The sequence below is a fragment of the Globicephala melas genome, chromosome 17 (genome assembly GCF_963455315.2).
Source record: "Globicephala melas chromosome 17, mGloMel1.2, whole genome shotgun sequence".
In the NCBI taxonomy this organism is placed as follows: domain Eukaryota; kingdom Metazoa; phylum Chordata; class Mammalia; order Artiodactyla; family Delphinidae; genus Globicephala; species Globicephala melas.
In genome coordinates, this window is record NC_083330.1 from 41,800,544 (window position 1) to 41,817,812 (window position 17,269).

Below are 17,269 nucleotides of genomic sequence, written 5' to 3' on the forward strand. Positions count from 1 at the left end.
ACAACTACTGAGCCTGCACTCTAGAACCCGCGAGGCACAACTGCTGAGCCCGCGCACCTAGAGCCCGTGCTCTGCAACGGGAGGGGCTGCCGCAGTGGAGCCCGCGCAACGCAATTAAGAGTAGCCCCCGCTCGCCGCAACTAGAGAGAGAGCCCGCACAGCAACAAAGACCCAACACAGACATAAATAAATTAATAAATAAAAAAAATTTGAGACAAATGACAATGAAAGCACAACCATACAAAATGTATGGAATGCAGCAAAAGCAGTTCTTAGAGGGAAGTTCACAGTGATATAGGCCTTCCTTAAAAAACAAGAAAAATCTCAAACAACCTAACCTACCACCTAAAAGAATTAGAAAAAGACCAAACAAAACCTAAAGATGACAGAAGGAAGGAAATAATAAAGATCATAGAGGTGATAAATAAAGGATGTTTTTAAAATAGAAAAAAAAATAAAAACAAGAGCTAGTTTTTTAAAAGGGTAAACAAAAACTGACAAACCTCTGGCCAAGCTCACCAAGAAGAAAAAGGACCCAAATAAACATAATAAGCAACGAAAAAAGAGAAATAGCAACCGATACGGCGGAAATACAAAACACTCTGAGAGAATACTATGAAGAATTATATGCCAACAAATATGACAACCTGGAAGAAACAAACAAGTTTCTGGAAACATACAGCCCACCATAACTGAATCGAGAATAAATAAATTGGGACTTCCCTGGTGGCGCAGTGGTTAAGAATCTGCCTGCTAATGTGGAGGACACGGGTTCGAAGCCCTGGTCCAGGAAGATCCCACATGCCGCAGAGCAACTAAGCCCGTGCCACAACTAATGAGCCTGCACTCTGGAGCCCATGAGCCACAGCTACTGAAGCCCACGCACCTAGAGCCTGTGCTCTACAACGAGAAGACACTGCAATGAGAAGCCCACGCACCACAACGAAGAGTAGCCATCGCTCACTGCAACTACAGAAAGCCTGCACACAGCAATGAAATTAAAAAAAAAAGAAATTTGGGGCTTCCCTGGTGGCACAGTGGTTGAGAGTCCGCCTGCCAATGCAGGGGACACGGGTTCGTGCCCCGGGCCGGGAGGACCCCACATGCCGCGGAGCGGCTGGGCCCGTGGGCCATGGCCGCTGGGCCTGCACGTCCGGAGCCTGTGCTCCACGACGGGAGAGGCCACAACAGTGAGAGGTCCGTGTACCGCAAAAAAAAAAATAAAAGAAATAAAAATTAAAAAAAGAAATTGAACAGACTGATCACTAGACATGAAATAGAACCTGTTAAAAAAAAAAAAAAAATTGCCTACAGACAAAAGTCCAGGACCAGATAGCTTCACAGGTGAATTCCACCAAACACACGAGGAACTTACACCAATCCTTCTTGAACTCTTCTTCCAAAAGACTGAACAGGAGGGAACACTCCCAAAGACATTCTATGAACCCACCATAACCCTGACACCAAAATCAGACAAAGACACTACCAAAAAAGAAAATTACAGGCCAGTATCTTTGATGAATATAGATGTAAATATTCTCAACAAAACATTAGCAAACTGAATCCGACACCACATAAACAAGGACCAAGTTGGATTCATCTCAGGGTCACATGGATGGTTCAACATACACAAATCAATGTGATACACCACATCAATGAAAGAAGACAAAAAACACACGATCATCTCAACAGATACAGAAAAACCATTTGATAAAATTCAACATCCATTCATGATAAAAACTCTTACCAAGAGATATAGAGGGAATATGTCACAACATAATGAGCTATTTATGACAAACTCATAGCCAATATAATATATTCAATGATGACAAGGTAAAGCCTTCCTGCTAAAATGTAGAACATGACAAGGATGCCCATTCTCACCACTTCTGTCCAACACAGTATAGGAAGTCCTAGCCACAGCAATCAAACAAAGTAAGTAAAGGTATTCAAATTGGAAGGGAATAGGTAAAATTGCCACTATATGCAGATGACATGATACCATATATAGAAAACCCTAAAAACTCTACACAAAACTACTAGAACTGATAAACGAATTCAGCAAAGTAGCAGGATACAGCAAACATACAGAAATTGGTTGCATTTCTTTACACTAACAATGAAAAATCAGAAAGGGAAAGTAAAAAACCAGTTCCTCCTAAAATCACATCCAAAAAAATAAAATACTCAGGAATAAACCTAACCGAGGAGGTGGAAAGACTTACATGCCGAGAACTATAAAACATTAATAAAAGAAACTGAAGATGATTCAAAGAAATGGAAAGATATCCCATGTTCTTGGATTGGAAGAATTAATGTTGTTAAAATGGCCATACTACCCAAAGCAATCTACAGATTTAATGTGATCCCTATCAAATTAGCCATGACATTTTTCACAGAACTAGAACAAGTAATCCTAAAATTTATATGGAACCACAAAAGACCCAGAATTGCCAAAGCAATCCTAAGGAAAAAGAACAAAGCAGGAGGCATAACCCTCCCAGACTTCAGACAATACTACAAAGCTACGGTAATCAAAACAGCATGGTATTGGCACAAAAACAGACATATGGATCAATGGAACAGCACAGAGAGCCCAGAAATAAACCCACAAACCTATGGTCAATTAATCTTCAACAAAAGAGGCAAGAATATACAATGGGGAAAAGAATTTCTTCAGCAAGTGGTGCTGGGAATGTTGGACAGCCACATGTAAATCAATGAAGTTAGAACACACCCTCACACCATACACTACAATAAACTCAAAATGGCTTAAAGACTTAAATATAAGACACGACACCATAAAACTTCTAGAAGAGAACTTAGGCAAAATATTCTCTGACATAAGCTGTACCAATGGTCAGTTTCCCAAGGCAATAGAAATAAAAGCAAAAATAAATGAGAACTAATCAAACTTATAAGCTTGCACAAAGGAAACCATAAACAAAACAAAAAGACAGGGCTTCCCTGGTGGCACAGTGGTTGAGAGTCCACCTGCCAATGCAGGGGACACGGGTTCGTGCCCCGGTCCAGGAGGATCCCACATGCCACAGAGCGGCTGGGCCCGTGAGCCATGGCTGCTAAGCCTGCGCGTCCGGAGCCTGTGCTCCGCAACGGGAGAGGCCACAACAGTGAGAGGCCCGCGTAGCACAAAAAAAAAAAAAAAAAAAAAGACAATCCATGAACTGGGGGAAAATATTTGCAAATGATATGATTGACAAGGGCTTAATTTCCAAAATATACAAACAGCTCATACAACTCAATATCAAAAAAACCCAATCAAAAAATGGGCAGAAAACCAAAATAGACATTTCTCCAAGGAAGACATACAGACGGCCAACAGGTACATGAAGAGATGCTCAACACTGCTGATTGTTATAAACATGCAAATGAAAACTACAGTGAAGTATCTACCACCTCACAACGGTCAGAATGGCCACAATTAAAAGTCTACAAATAACAATAACAAATGCTGGAGAGAGTGTGGAGAAAAGGGAACCCTCCTACACTGTTGGTGGGAATGTAAATTGGTGTAGCCACTAGGGAGATCAGTATGGATGTTCCCGAAAAACTAAAAAAGAGTTGCCATATGACCCAACAATCCCACTCCTGGGCATATATTCAAACAAAACTATAATTCAGGACTTCCCTGGTGGCACAGTGGTTAAGAGTCTGCCTGCCAATGCAGGGGACACAGGTTTGAGCCCTGGCCTGGGAAGATCCCACATGCCACAGAGCAACTATGTCTGTGCGCCACAACTACTGAGCCTGTGCTCCAGAGCCCATGAGCCACAACTACTGAAACCTGTGCACCTAGAGCCTGTGCTCCACAAGAGAAGCCACTGCAATGAGAAGCCCACGCACCACAATGCAGAGTAGGCCCTGCTCGCCACAACTAGAGAAAGCCTGCGTGCAACGACCCATCGCAGCCAAAATAATAATTCAAAGAGATACATGTACTCCTATGTTCATAGCAGCACTATTTACAATAGCCAAGACATGGAAACAACCTAAGTGTCCATCAACAGATGAATGGATAAAGATGTGGTACATATATACAATAGACTACTACTCAGCCGTAAAAAAGAATGAAATGCCATTTGCAGCAACATGGGTGGACCTAGAAATTATCATACTAAGTGAAGTCAGAAAGACAAATACCATATGTTATCATTTAAATGTGGAATCTTATCTGTGACACAAATGAACTTATCTATGAAACAGAAACAGACTCACAGAGAACAGACTTGTGGTTGCCAAGGGAGGGTGGGGTCAGGGAGGGATGGAGTGAGAGGTTGAGGTTAGCAGATGCAAACTATTATATATAGGGTGGATAAACAAGGACCTACTGTATAGCACAGGGAACTATATTCAATATCCTGATAAACTGTAATAGAAAAGAATATAAAAAAGATGTATATGTTTAAATGAATCACTCTGCTATACAGTAGAAATTAACACAATATTGTAAATCAACTATAGTTCAATAAAAAAGTACTACCTCATTGGATTGTCATAAGGATTGAATGGGTTAACACGTACAGTACTTACATGTTACGTTAGATACTATGTTTTTACTCTTCAGTAGCCAAGAGTACTGCACACAAGGATGATACTTTTAACTGTATGTTAAATGGATTCTTTGCTTATCTTACCTGAGGAGAGTACTTTGGCAGACTCCCACTCCTACATTATCTTTTTTTTTTGGTGGAACGTGGGCCTCTCACTGTTGTAGCCACTACCGTTGCGGAGCACAGGCTCCGGACGTGCAGGCTCAGCGGCCACGGCTCACAGGCCCAGCCGCTCGGCGGCATGTAGGATCTTCCTGGACCGGGGCACGAACCTGTATGCCCTGCATCGGCAGGAGGACTCTCAACCACTGCGCCACCAGGGAAGCCCCTACATTATCTTTTGAAGCAAATAGGTAGGAGGTAGTAAATATAATAAATGGTAAATGTACAAGATGTTCAAGACCTACTATCAATGAGGGAAGAGGGAAAGAAACAAGATGCCACTGAAAGCAGAGAGAGTGCAAGTCTAAGGAGTAGCTGGAAGAGCTGCAAGAAATCAAAGAGAACTGTTTTCTATGAACTAGATGATCATCGTCTAGAAGGCCCAACTAACGGCATTTGCTACCAGCCTAAAGTTTTCTTTCTTCTCTATATACCTTTTGCTCCTGCTTCCATATCATATCGATTGCAATTAACATACTCCACAATATCCAAACTCTTCTTTGGGACCTTCCTATTTCTAGGCCTAAAAACAGGTAGCTCAGCATTAAGTATGGATTAAGTCCAATTGACTGGAATTTCCTGCAATCCTTGCATATTAGAGCTTCCCGGCCAAACACATTACTGTTAAGTCCCCTACATACGAACCTTCAAGTTGTGAACTTTCAAAGATGCGAACCTGCCCTGTATGCCAGCTGTTGTACTGTACTATTGTACTTTCCAAGGTACTGTACTGTAAGATTAAAAATGTTTTTTTTTTATTATTTGTGTGAAAAGTATTATAAACCTATTATAGTACAGTACTATATAGCCGATTGTGTTGGGTACCTAGGCTAACTTTGTTGGACTTACAAATAAATAGGACTTAGGAACACGTTCTCAGAACTCGTTCATATGCAGGAGACTTACTGTACTTTCATTATAATCTGAAAAATATATTTTAAAATGCCACCTTAGACCTTATTTTCTCCAAGTCTGGCAGCACTTTAATGGCACTTCATCACAGTTGCCCTAGGCCAGAATGAATGAGGTATGTTTCCCATCTACTAGTTCTAGACTCCTTTCCTCTGAACTTTAAACTTTCTGCTGAAACGATGACTGCATAAAAGCCACATATCAAGGTAAAATCCAAATGGTCTTACAGCATATTAACACTACCTAGAAGGTCCTAGAAATTATAAATTATTTTTCCAAAAATCATAATTCCAAAATGCCTACAGCCGAAGTCATGCAACAGAACCTTTACAAAGAAATGGTACACCGGTAGTCACAATATTGTATTCTTCGGGTACCATCCAAACCTTAAGAAATTAATTGGAACTAGTCAACCTTGAGGGGGAAAATAATCCAAAAATAACCCAAAGGGACTTCCCTGGTGGCGCAATGGTTAAGAATCCGCCTGCCAATACAGGGGTCACAGGTTTGAGCCCTGGTCTGGGAAGATCCCACATGCCAGAGTAACTAAGCCCGTGCACCACAATTACTGAGCCTGCGTTCTAGAGCCTGTGAGCCACAACTACTAAAGCCCGCGCCTAGAGCCCATGTTCTGCAACGAGAAGCCACCACAATGAGAAGCCCGCACACTGCAATGAGGAGTAGCCCCCACCCACCGCACCGGAGAAAGCCCGTGCACAGCAATGAAGACCCAACGCAGCCAAAAAAAAAAACAAAACAAAACAAAATAGCATGAAAGGTCAATTTGAAAGAAGAAATTGATCAAGTAAGTAATAATCACACAAACTTCCTTAACCAAAAGACAAACATTTCAATGACCATGGAAATAGACTAACAGCATTAGAAATCAGCAGTAGTCTGACCAAGGAATTCTTATCAGAGATAAAGATTTTATAACTGTGGCTCTTAACCACGAGATGCTGTGAAAACATGGTGACGCTTGGGGGTGTTGTTACAATAACATGGAAGGAAAACCAGGAATGAGAAACATCAAGCAGTATCCACAATCCTCCACAACAAAGAACCGTCCCATCGAAAAATGTCAGTAGTACTCCCTAATCGAGAAAATTTGAGTAAATGAACTGGTAAGAAAACTCTAGTTGATGGCCACTCTCCAAATTATACCCACAACCTTAGATTAACTTCAGATATAAACTAAAATCATGCAACATCTAGCTTGAAAGAAACCAATTCCCTCACCTGTGAAAGTAGGAATTTGACCCACCCATGGCTGTTACGTAACTATTAAGAGGTAGCCTTCTGACTCCAAGTTCAGTAAATATTTCCTGGATAGTGTACTGAAGGCATCCACATCTCCTATGGCTCATTCGTCTACCACCAAAAACTGCCTACCCAAGTTGATTGATTCTGAAGACCAAAAGACATTTCTGACACTTCTGGAACCTTAGAACCCAACACAAATTGTGCAGGGTATACCCTACCAGCAATATTCAGCTCTATAAATCTAAGTCAACATTCTTCCCCCAAGTTAACTCCTTCGAATGTTCCAAAGGATATTATTAAATGTGGGAAAAGGTTTACATAGGACATACTTGGGAGATGTAGTATGCAGTTTCCCCAAAATCTGAACACCAAACCTACCTCACAGTATATCTTTTAGGACTATAATTATATAAAACACTTTGCAAAACTGTGGAATTAACACTATTGAAGATCTAGGAATATTCTTAAGTTGTCCAAGTACACTTCTTCTACCCTAACCACTGCACATCCTTCGGTAAGACCTTGCTTCATTAAACAGAACTTCTCTCAGCCTGTGAAAATTTTGGGGTGGAAGGAACATACTTCACTTAATCCTCTTTGCTACTCAGATTTGGTGGATTTAAGCTGGACTGTAAATTGCAATTCTGGTTAGATTCTGGGTATGGAACCTTGCTGCCTCTGACATACTCAAATATAAAATAACAATAACCTGAGACTGAAAATGATGAAAATTAATAAGTCTCTTAAAAATCTAGTACAGGAAAGGAACTCAGTGCACTCCCTTTACAAAAACAGGGAAAGAAACAGCAATGTCTGGGAAGTCTTACCAATATATCTAGCTGCCCCATGCCCTCTAATCCTAGCTTCAGGAAGGTACACTGAAACAAAAAGAAATTTTAAAAAATGACTGAAATGAATACAGTATTTTTAAAACAAGCTCTGGCCAGTTTTATTAAAGAAAAATTGTGCATGATTTACTTTTCACCAGTCTGTTCTGGCATGCTTCTAATGATATCAGAATCACCTAGAAAATAAAACACAATAATTTTACAATTCATTTAATGTCAACAGGTAATCATCAAATTAGCAATTGTTATCTTCAAAAGTTATTACACTAGCTGTGCTACCATTTCTCAAGGTTGATAGGATACCTAGAGTCACAGACATTTCCCACATAAGATTCATCATGTAAATCAGACTTAGTTTATCACCAGCATTTATAAAACCAGACCTAGGAAAAGAACTAGGTCCGGGGACACATGCATGGTCTTAATATAGCGAATGTTTAGCCTGCCCTGATTATTACAACATCAGAACAGCGAGAATATTCGCAGTATTTTATGAATTAATTAAAAATTCGTAAGTTCAAAACATGACATGTTTTTGTAGGCCCTTCTTTTTCTCAACTTAATTTTATCCATCTGTTCTCAGACAGCCAGTAAACGTTCTTTTTTTCTACCGTTTCACCTGATTATTCTGTCCCTTTATAATTTCACCTTTTACCAAGGCCCTGAAGTCATCATTTCTTAGGTGCTGCATGAAATGAAACTCATGATCTCAAAATAAGAGAATTTCATTTATAAAAAGGTAATTCTGTACTGACCTTCATTATCAATTCTCTGTAAAATAAAATTACAGGATATCCCTTGCTGTATCCAAATCCTCAACATCTGAACTTAGAAACTAAAGACATTTGTATAGCAAGAAATACTTGTATTACATCATAAAGGAAAAGAATTACTTTATGATTTAAAAAGCATACCTGGATCAATGATAGCAAGTGTGCATACTCTGTAGTATTTTCCACACGCTGTGCCCAATTCAATATTATTGCCACTGTAGTGATGGACACCAGTTTTGGCCAACATGGCATAATACTCTATTTCAGATTTCCTTTGGGAACCAAAACAAGGTAGATAAATATCATACCAAGTAACACAGATTAAATGTTACTTCTCTCATCAGTTCTAATGTTGGTAAGGTCTTCAAACAGTAAGCCAGTTATTACTTTTAAAAACATTACCATATCCATTATTCAATACAAATCATCCTTCCTTGGATCCCTTACAAGGGATGGGACAACCAGTAAATACCTGTGCTTGTGGAAAAGAATAGAGTACAAAATAAAATTATCATTTACTTAGCATTTACTATCGCCAGACACTTTACATTATAAAATTCCCATGACAACTTCTAAGCCGTTTCTATCACCCTCTGGTGCTCTGAAACCTAGATGGAGAGTGATATTACAGGTATACCTCAGATACTGCATATTCATTCCAGACCACTGCAATAAATCAAATATTGCAATAAAGCTAGTCCCAGGAATTTTTTAGTTTCCCAGTGCATACAGAAGTTGTGTTTACTCTATATTACAGCCTATTAAGTGTGCAACAACATTATGTCTAAAAAAGCCAACGTACATACATTAGTTAAAAAATACTTTATTGCAAAAATAAATAAATTAAAAAGCTGCCTATCACCCGAACCTTCTGGGAGTCGCAGTAGTAACATCAAAGATCAGTGATCACCATAACAATAGAGGAAAAAGTCTGAAATATCTCGAGAATTACCAAAATGTGACATAGACATGAAGTGAGCAAATGCTGTTGAAAAACTGGAACTTACAGACTTATTCAATGCAGGGTTGCCACAAACCTTCAATGCGTAAAAAAAACAAAAAAAGCCACCCCACAGTATCTACGATGCACAATAAAGTGAAGTGCAATAAAACCAGGGATGCCATATGCTTGCACTTACCCAGAGTTAGCAGTTTTGTGTCCACTAAGTAGGCAGACGTGAATGGTTTTACGAATTTGAAGGGAGTCCTAATACATTGTTGCCACTACTCACTCTAAGTGTGCAGCCGCAGACAAGTAGTGCCAAAAGGTGCTTGTTAAAAATGCATAATCTCAGGCCCCAATCCAGATACATTAAATCAGAAATTGCATTTAAACCAGATCATTCGTGACTGTGTGCATATTCATGTTTGAAAAGCACTGCTATAGAAGGTAAGCATGAAAGGTTTGGAATAAGACCAAAGGTTTGGGAGGGGATGGGATGGAAAAAGAGATCTCTCCAGGCTTTGCCAATTACCTACAGACACTATATAAAATGCTGTGAGGTTATGTATTACCACAGAAAATCAACAAGGGAAAGGGACTGAAAACACGGCTTATATTCTGCATGGTCCAAGTTTCTTTAACTTATTTAAAATACCCACTAAATTCAGTTTCAAAACAGTGAGGCAAGCAAAAACTGGGTGAACTGGGAACCTGCAGCTCCACAGGCCAGCCTGAACTTCTCTGATCTTAGCTTTTCTACAAGTTCATAAAATGAACCTCTTTTAAAGCATCTTAAAGTTAAAAAAAAAAAACGACCCAAAAGGCAGGACACATGGACAAACAAATTATGTTTCTGCGCTGCCCTCAAACTTGGACGTTCTCTGGTTTTTACCCCTTCCGCCACGCATTTCTCCCAAAGAGAACCTCATACGAGGAGAGAATATGATGAGGGAGAGAAAAATCAAGAGCCCAAAATCAACAACCGTTAAATTATTCTCCAGGTGTCCCTCTGTAATACAAAATTTTACATGATACCCAGTTTATGCTACCCAGATTGCAAGTTCACATTCCCGGATATTCGCTCACAACCAATTTGCAGTGGGCGACAAACATACTCAGGTTCTTTCAATTACCTCAAGGCTGGGCAGTTGTTGGCGAGGATGACCAGTTTCGCTTTGCCGTGTCGGATCATTTTCAGAGTCTGCTTGTACCCCAGCACGTACTTTCCACTTTTCATAACCAGTTGGAGCCTGGAGTTGATCGACTCCAGTGACTTTTTCTACAAAGCAAACATGTAACACGGACTTGAAGGCCTTGTTTGTAACCACTTAAAACTGGATCCAGCTTCCTGGAAGCTGAACCCCTTAATAAAACCTCCGCAGAGGGTCCCAAATCCCTGGGAGAGTCCTTCGGATTTATTTTGGACCCCTACAAAGCCAGCGGACACGCTGTGCGCCCATTGTGCTCGGACCCACCCGCCCCGGCCGAGACTCATCTCTCCATGTGAACAGGCTTCCGGCCCTGACCTGCCACACTCACCGTCTTCTTTGCGGCCACCATCTTCCTGCCTTAGGCGCGAGACGCCCCCAGCCTAGAACACAGAGGACAAGACAGGAAGTTTAGGATGCGAAGCTCCAAACGGCAACTCCCTGGACTCCCCGCGAGGCCTAAACCTCGGTACGGAACAGCCTACTCACCCACTGCAGCCGCCAAGATGGCCGGAGAGCGAGAAAGGAAGGAAATCCCACAATGCCACGCTCTTCACTTCAGGGCTGAGACCCCGTGACCGGAAGCTGAAGCAAATCACAAGCGGAAGGGGCGGGGCAAGAAGAGAAGGGCTGATGTGGGTATCTCTAGGGGCTTGGAATTGGTTAGGCAGCTGGCTGGTGCTGTTCGCCTGCCGGCTGCGGGCCGTAAACCTCGCCGTCTGTGTTGTTCCGCTGCTCATAGCTGAGGACTGAGGAACGTAGAACCGGACGCGAGTTGGAGAAACCGACTGAGAGTGAGGCGGGAGGGGCGGTGAGAAGAGGCGGCGGCGGCGGCGGCGGCGGCGGCGGCTGGACCTCGGTCTTAGCGCCGCTGAGTGCATCTCTGCCCCAAGTCGGGGCTCTTGAGGAGACTCGGGGAGGACCGGGGTGTGCCGCAGCTCCCGGGTCTACCCTCTGCCGTCGGTTGCGCCGGGGCTGAAGAAGCTCCGTGCACTCCCCTGCACTCACCCAAGTTGCCTGTACAAGTTGTCAGAGAACGGTGGCGCCCCCCTCTGGCTCCCCTAAACTCACCTCTTTTGTGGCCTGTTAGTGGGAACTTGTAAGCCGAATTTTCACTGGGGGTGATAACAGGTCTAATTAAAAATCTTTTTGTTGTGAACGTTGGACAGATATCAGTAACGAACCATTCAAAATATTAGGCACAGAAAGTCACCACCACACACACACACGCAAAAAAAGGTAAAATCTGACCAATAGGTAAGCTGTCATCGTGTGTCAACTTCTAGGAATCGATCCTACATTCTCATGCCCAAAGACATGAGAATAAGGATATTTAGTTCAGCATTAATTTTTAATAGCAAAACAAAAATAGAAACATCAAATGTTCATCATTCTTAACCAGTATATATGTTGGTATATGCATAGACAATTCAAGTCTGGAAAACTAATCATCGGAATGTAACTTGGATGAGAGATAAGAGTAGGTGGTGAGGAGAGAACATTTACTTTTACTTTGTATGTTTCAGTACTGCTTGAATTATTTTACATTGTATTATTTTACAGCACGCATTGTTACGTAAAGAGCTCCTTTTTAATAAAAAAAGTGGTTGTTTTCAATAGAGCTTGTGAAACGTCAATTATATCTTAAAGCAGTATTTTTCAAAGTATGGCTCCCAGATCACCTGATTCAGAATCACCTGGAATTCTGAGTCCTGGGCCCCACCCAGGTCTGTGGAAGAAATCTTTGGATGTAGGGCCTGGGAATCTGAGGTTAATGAGCAGCCTCCACGATTCTCATATATAAATTTGAGAAGTCGAGAGGAATGAAATAGCCTAGTTGGTTCTGAGGCATGCATGCTTAGACAGAGACACAAACTAATGATGCCTTACACTTTTATAATGAGCTCTATACTTTGAATGCTTTTTAATATCTACTTTCCCTCAAAGTAATCAGGCCAAATATTACCCGCATTTTAGAAAGTATATGATTAAAGCACTTGAGGTGACTTTCCTCGGTGCTTTTCATTTTATAATACCAAATTTCTGGTCCTTAATATATGTCCTCACTATATATATATTTTGTTTTGTTTTCTTAATGTCCTCTCTCTCTCTCTCTCTCTCTCTCTCTATATATATATATATATATATTTTTTTTTTTTTTTGGTACGCGGGCCTCTCACTGTTGTGGCCTCTCCCGTTGCGGAGCACAGGCTCCAGACGCGCAGGCTCAGCGGCCATGGCTCACGGGCCCAGCCGCTCCGCGGCATGTGGGATCTTCCCAGAGCAGGGCACGAACCCGTGTGCCCTGCATCGGCAGGCGGACTCTCAACCACTGCGCCACCAGGGAAGCCCCGTCCTCACTATATTTTAAAGAAAGGCCTTAGGTGCTTTCTCACAGGGATCTTACCATGGTTGTGTACTGGAAGCCGGGGAAGCCCAAAGTACTCATTCATCCATACATTCATATATATGAACCATGACCACAAAATGTTTGAGAATTCTTCCTAGGGTATCTTAACTGATTTTTGCCATATCTTTTTGGAGATATATTTAGGTTCTTGGTTTTTCTATTTAATACCTGCAGGACTTTGGTCAAATTGTCTAACCTCTCTAAGCTTCAGCTTCCTCATCAAAAAACTGGAATAATAATGTCTACCTCATGGTATTGTTATGAGGATCACAGTAAACATAACGGTGTATGAAGCACCTAGAACAAGGCCGTGTACATAATAAGTGTGCAGTGGATGTTAGTTCTCTTCCTCAGCCCCACTCCTATCTCCCTAACTCCCCACTGCAGCCACCCATCCACAGCTTAAGTTGTGGTTCACCACATTGCAAAACCCAAACGCTAGGGGAAGAAACACTTGCCACGCAAGAACGACAGTCAAATCCTTTGGCTCGTGAAGATTTTGTAAATATTTCCACACTTGTATTTATTAGAGCAGGAGTTGGCAAGCTTTTTCTGTAGAGAGCCAAATAGTAAAGATTTTAGGCTTTTGGGCCATATGGTCTCTTTGGCAACTACTTAACTCTGCTGATGTAGCACAAGAGCAGCCACAATATGTAAATGAATGAATTTCATTCATTGAATGAATGAGCACGGCTGTGTTCCAGTCAAACCTTATTTACAAAGTCAGGATTTGGCCTGCAGGCCATACTTTGTTGACCCCTGTGTTAGAAGATGACTATTACTTTCGTTAAAAATAGCTACTTTAAGTCACGTCATTATTCTAAAGAGATGTGTATTGAAGTATTTACAGATGAAGTGTCATAATATCTGCAACTTACTTCCAAATTGCTAAAATAAATGTAAATAAAATCCTAAAATAAATGTAGATAAACAAGTAGGTAGAGCAAATGCAGCAACATGTTAACAACTCTTGACTTTACAGTGCGGGGCGGGGGCGGGGGAGCGGTGAGGTGGGACTCCCCTGGTGGTCCAGTGGTTAAGACTCTGCGCTTCCACGGCGGGGGCCTGGGTTTGATTCCTGGTCAGGGAACTAAGATCCTGCATGCCCTACAGCATGGCCAATAAATAAATAAGTAAAACTACAGAAAAAAAAAAAAAGAATATTTTAAAAAATAAAAATGAAAAACCACATGGGGGGCATACAGGTATTCATCGTACTATTCAACTTTTTGTGAGTTTGAAAATCTTCATACCAAAAAGTCGAGAAATTTATATGTTTCAAGAAAGGACTTTGCCATTCAGACATTATTTTATTTTTTCTGGATGCTAGTCTGTAGCATTTCAGAGTGATTTAGAAAGAATACCAACAGGTAAATGTGACAGGACAGAATTCACACAAGGCTCTCTGGTTTTCCTTCCCCAAAATCACTGCTCTAAATTTCTGAGAATTCTGCAGACACCTGCATTTATTGTGCTTCTGGTTTTTACTTGCTATGAGAATGAAAAGTGACAGGCTGCATTCCCTGTTAGAGCAAATACCAACAAGATCATCTGCTATTCATGGGTTCAGTACACTGGCCCATCCCCTTATTGTTAAGCAGTTAAATCTATCATATTCGTTGTCATAACTCAGCCTTCATATTCTTAAGGCACCCTGGACATTAAACATGCTCAGAAATAAAGCAGGGAGAGGGAGGGATTGTGAATCCAAGTGAAAAGACCCTGTAAACTCAGTGAATGTTGGTGGCCTTTCAGCTAGCTAAACATACATACACTGAGACATGAATTCTGAACCCATAGAGGACAAGAGGGAATGAATGCCACCTATTCCTCTCCACCCTTTCTGCCTCCACAATAATGAAGAATCCAATGTATTTCTCCTATACCCCTTTCTGTTCAGACTGGGAATGCTCCAGACTGCACTGCGTTAAAAATAGGGCAGAGAAACACCTTCTCCTATTTTCTTAAAAATAATTTTTCCATTCTTCAAAATGGGTATATTTTTATACTCTTGCATACAAAGAACCCAGAGCACTTTATTCACTATTTTACTGTGGAGGAGTGACACTTTTGGAAAGTAGAGTAGTTTTACATTTCTTAGAGTCAGTTTTTGAAATTTCAGTGTTAAATGAGATTCCTGTGTTTCTAAGGGTCCACAAAAGTATGACGTTTTACGTTTTATTTTTAATAATTTGAAAAGTCTAACATATACTTTTATTCTTAATAAAGCTATAATGCACAGGCTTCTTTTTTTTCTCTTTTAAGTAAAATTTAATTCCGTAACACTGCATGTCATGCTGATCAGAAAATGTCCCTGATTACTTAATGGAGAAATAGATAATAAATGCAATTTTGTGACAACATCATAACATGGGTATGTCAAAGAAAAGTGATAAAAGGAGTCCTTGAAGGTAAAAAAGATTTATGAACTATGCCTTCAAGATGTACCACATCAGCCTGTAAAATCACAGTATCAGTTATGATTCCGTATTATCAAGATAGGACTAAAGGAATAAGGACTGGTAATTGCTAAGAATGAGTGTGGTCTGGGAGAGGGGAGGGAGAGTAAGCATTATATCTTAGCTTAGATACTTATTTTGTAAGCAATAGAAACAAGTTAGCCAGTTAAGCAGAAAAGGAATTTATTTTGTAGTTCACCAAATGAACAGGAAGCCTGGAGAGCAAGAACTGGATCTGTGTATACTGGTCATGGGGGAGGCACCGCCATTTATTAGTCACTGGTTCAGAGCACACTCTGCAAACCTCAGGACAGCATCCCAACTTTCAAAGGTGCTTCACCTTGTCTGTGCCATAACTGAGTGCCACCCTATCATCCTATAGGTTTGGCTTCTTCTGGATGATGAGGTATATGGAAAGACCGGTAAATCACATAGAAATTAACCTATTACCTTGCTTGTCTCATAGTAAAGTGAGTTCTTTGATAAGATATGATACTGAATGTAATGTCTTGATGGATGTGTAATGGCTTGATAATACCATCCCCTAATTGATGGTGTTGGCAGAGGCATGATGGGCAGGAAAAGCAAATTTAATCCAGTGTGTATTACAGTAAAGATTCTCTACTGTCCCCAAAGAGGTCCAATAAGTCTTCCGCAAGCAAGATCTTCAAAGTAAGGATATCATTTCAGAGGCTTACAGTTGGTTACTGTTGCTGCTGCTGGCAAATCAGGCACTCAGCCAGGAAAACCATGTTAAGTGGTGTGAGCCCGTACATACCTTCTATCCTTGTCATTTCATACTTGAGCCCATTGAGCAAGCATTGGGGTGTCTCGTGAGAAAGATCTCCTAACATCCGTGGGGCACCTGATTATTACTGTTCACCTGATTATAAAATGCTTCCTCTGAAAGAAATGGAAGAGACCATGACTTGACTAACAAGTTACCTCTGAGGCAAAGTAAGATACCCAAGTCAACTCCTAAAACATAATTGATGGGGAAAAGGGGGAACTTACCTGGGCTCAATAAGCCCTGGTTTAGCACGAAAGCATTAAGAGGCAGAGAATTCCAAGTCATGTATTTATGTTTAATCTGTGAGTGATTGCATTCCTTTTTGTAACAATGGAGTTTTGAAAATTTTCACTAGCTAAATAAAATGTGGCTTTCACTTAAAAAAAGAAAGAGAATCATCTGAAGTGGGAGCCTGCTATGAGCTGACTTGTGGCCCACCCCAAAGTCCTATGTTGAAGCCCTAACCCGCACAGTGGCTCAATCTGGAGACAGAGTCTTTAGGAGGTAACTCAGGTTAAATGAGGTCATAAGGGTGGAATCCTAATCTGATAGGACTCTGGCTTTACAAGAAGAGGAAGATCTCCCCCCCTCCGCAACCCCCCACGTGAAGACACAGTGAGAAGGTTGCCATCCATAAGCTAGAAAGTAAGCTCTCACCAGAAACCACATCGGCCAGCACCTTGATCTTGGACTTCCTAGGCCCCAGAAGTATGAGAAATAAGCATCTATTGTTTAAGCCACCAAGTTTATGGTGTTTTGTTATGGCAGCCCACACTGACTTCCACAGGGCCTTTTGATAACATTTATATGAGAAATATTTCCCAAATCTAGGCTTATTCTGAAAGGTCCATCCACATTCCTCCTTTAAACTTCCTGGCACAAATCCTGTATTCTCAGTTCTTGACTTGGAATCCAGCCAAATCATTAGCC

The 17,269-nt window shown here is 41.1% G+C and overlaps 1 protein-coding gene and 1 non-coding gene across 2 annotated transcripts; both read right to left on the minus strand.

The window, feature by feature from the left end:
* Window positions 1-7,830: 7,830 nt before the first annotated feature.
* Window positions 7,831-11,265, minus strand: RPL30 (ribosomal protein L30). The gene is made up of 5 exons (XM_030862970.2): window positions 11,170-11,265; window positions 11,012-11,063; window positions 10,606-10,751; window positions 8,671-8,801; window positions 7,831-7,932 (listed from the first exon to the last, which is right to left on the minus strand). The coding sequence occupies exons 2-5, from the start codon at window positions 11,030-11,032 to the stop codon at window positions 7,883-7,885; spliced, it is 348 nt and encodes a 115-aa protein (XP_030718830.1). The 5' UTR covers window positions 11,033-11,063; window positions 11,170-11,265; the 3' UTR covers window positions 7,831-7,882.
* On the minus strand, window positions 8,111-8,242 carry LOC115856701 (small nucleolar RNA SNORA72). The gene has a single exon (XR_004040950.1). It is a non-coding gene; the product is annotated as a small nucleolar RNA SNORA72 (small nucleolar RNA).
* Window positions 11,266-17,269: the final 6,004 nt, after the last annotated feature.

What these genes read in the sequence shown, in the direction of transcription:
- RPL30 (XM_030862970.2), bottom strand. Translation starts at nt 11,032, where the DNA reads ATGGTGGCCGCAAAGAAGACG. An exon ending in TGGTGGCCGCAAAGAAGACG is followed by an intron (nt 10,752 to 11,011) that starts GTGAGTGTGGCA and finishes TTTGCTTTGTAG; the next exon opens with AAAAAGTCACTGGAGTCGAT. An exon ending in AACAACTGCCCAGCCTTGAG is followed by an intron (nt 8,802 to 10,605) that starts GTAATTGAAAGA and finishes TGGTTCCCAAAG; the next exon opens with GAAATCTGAAATAGAGTATT.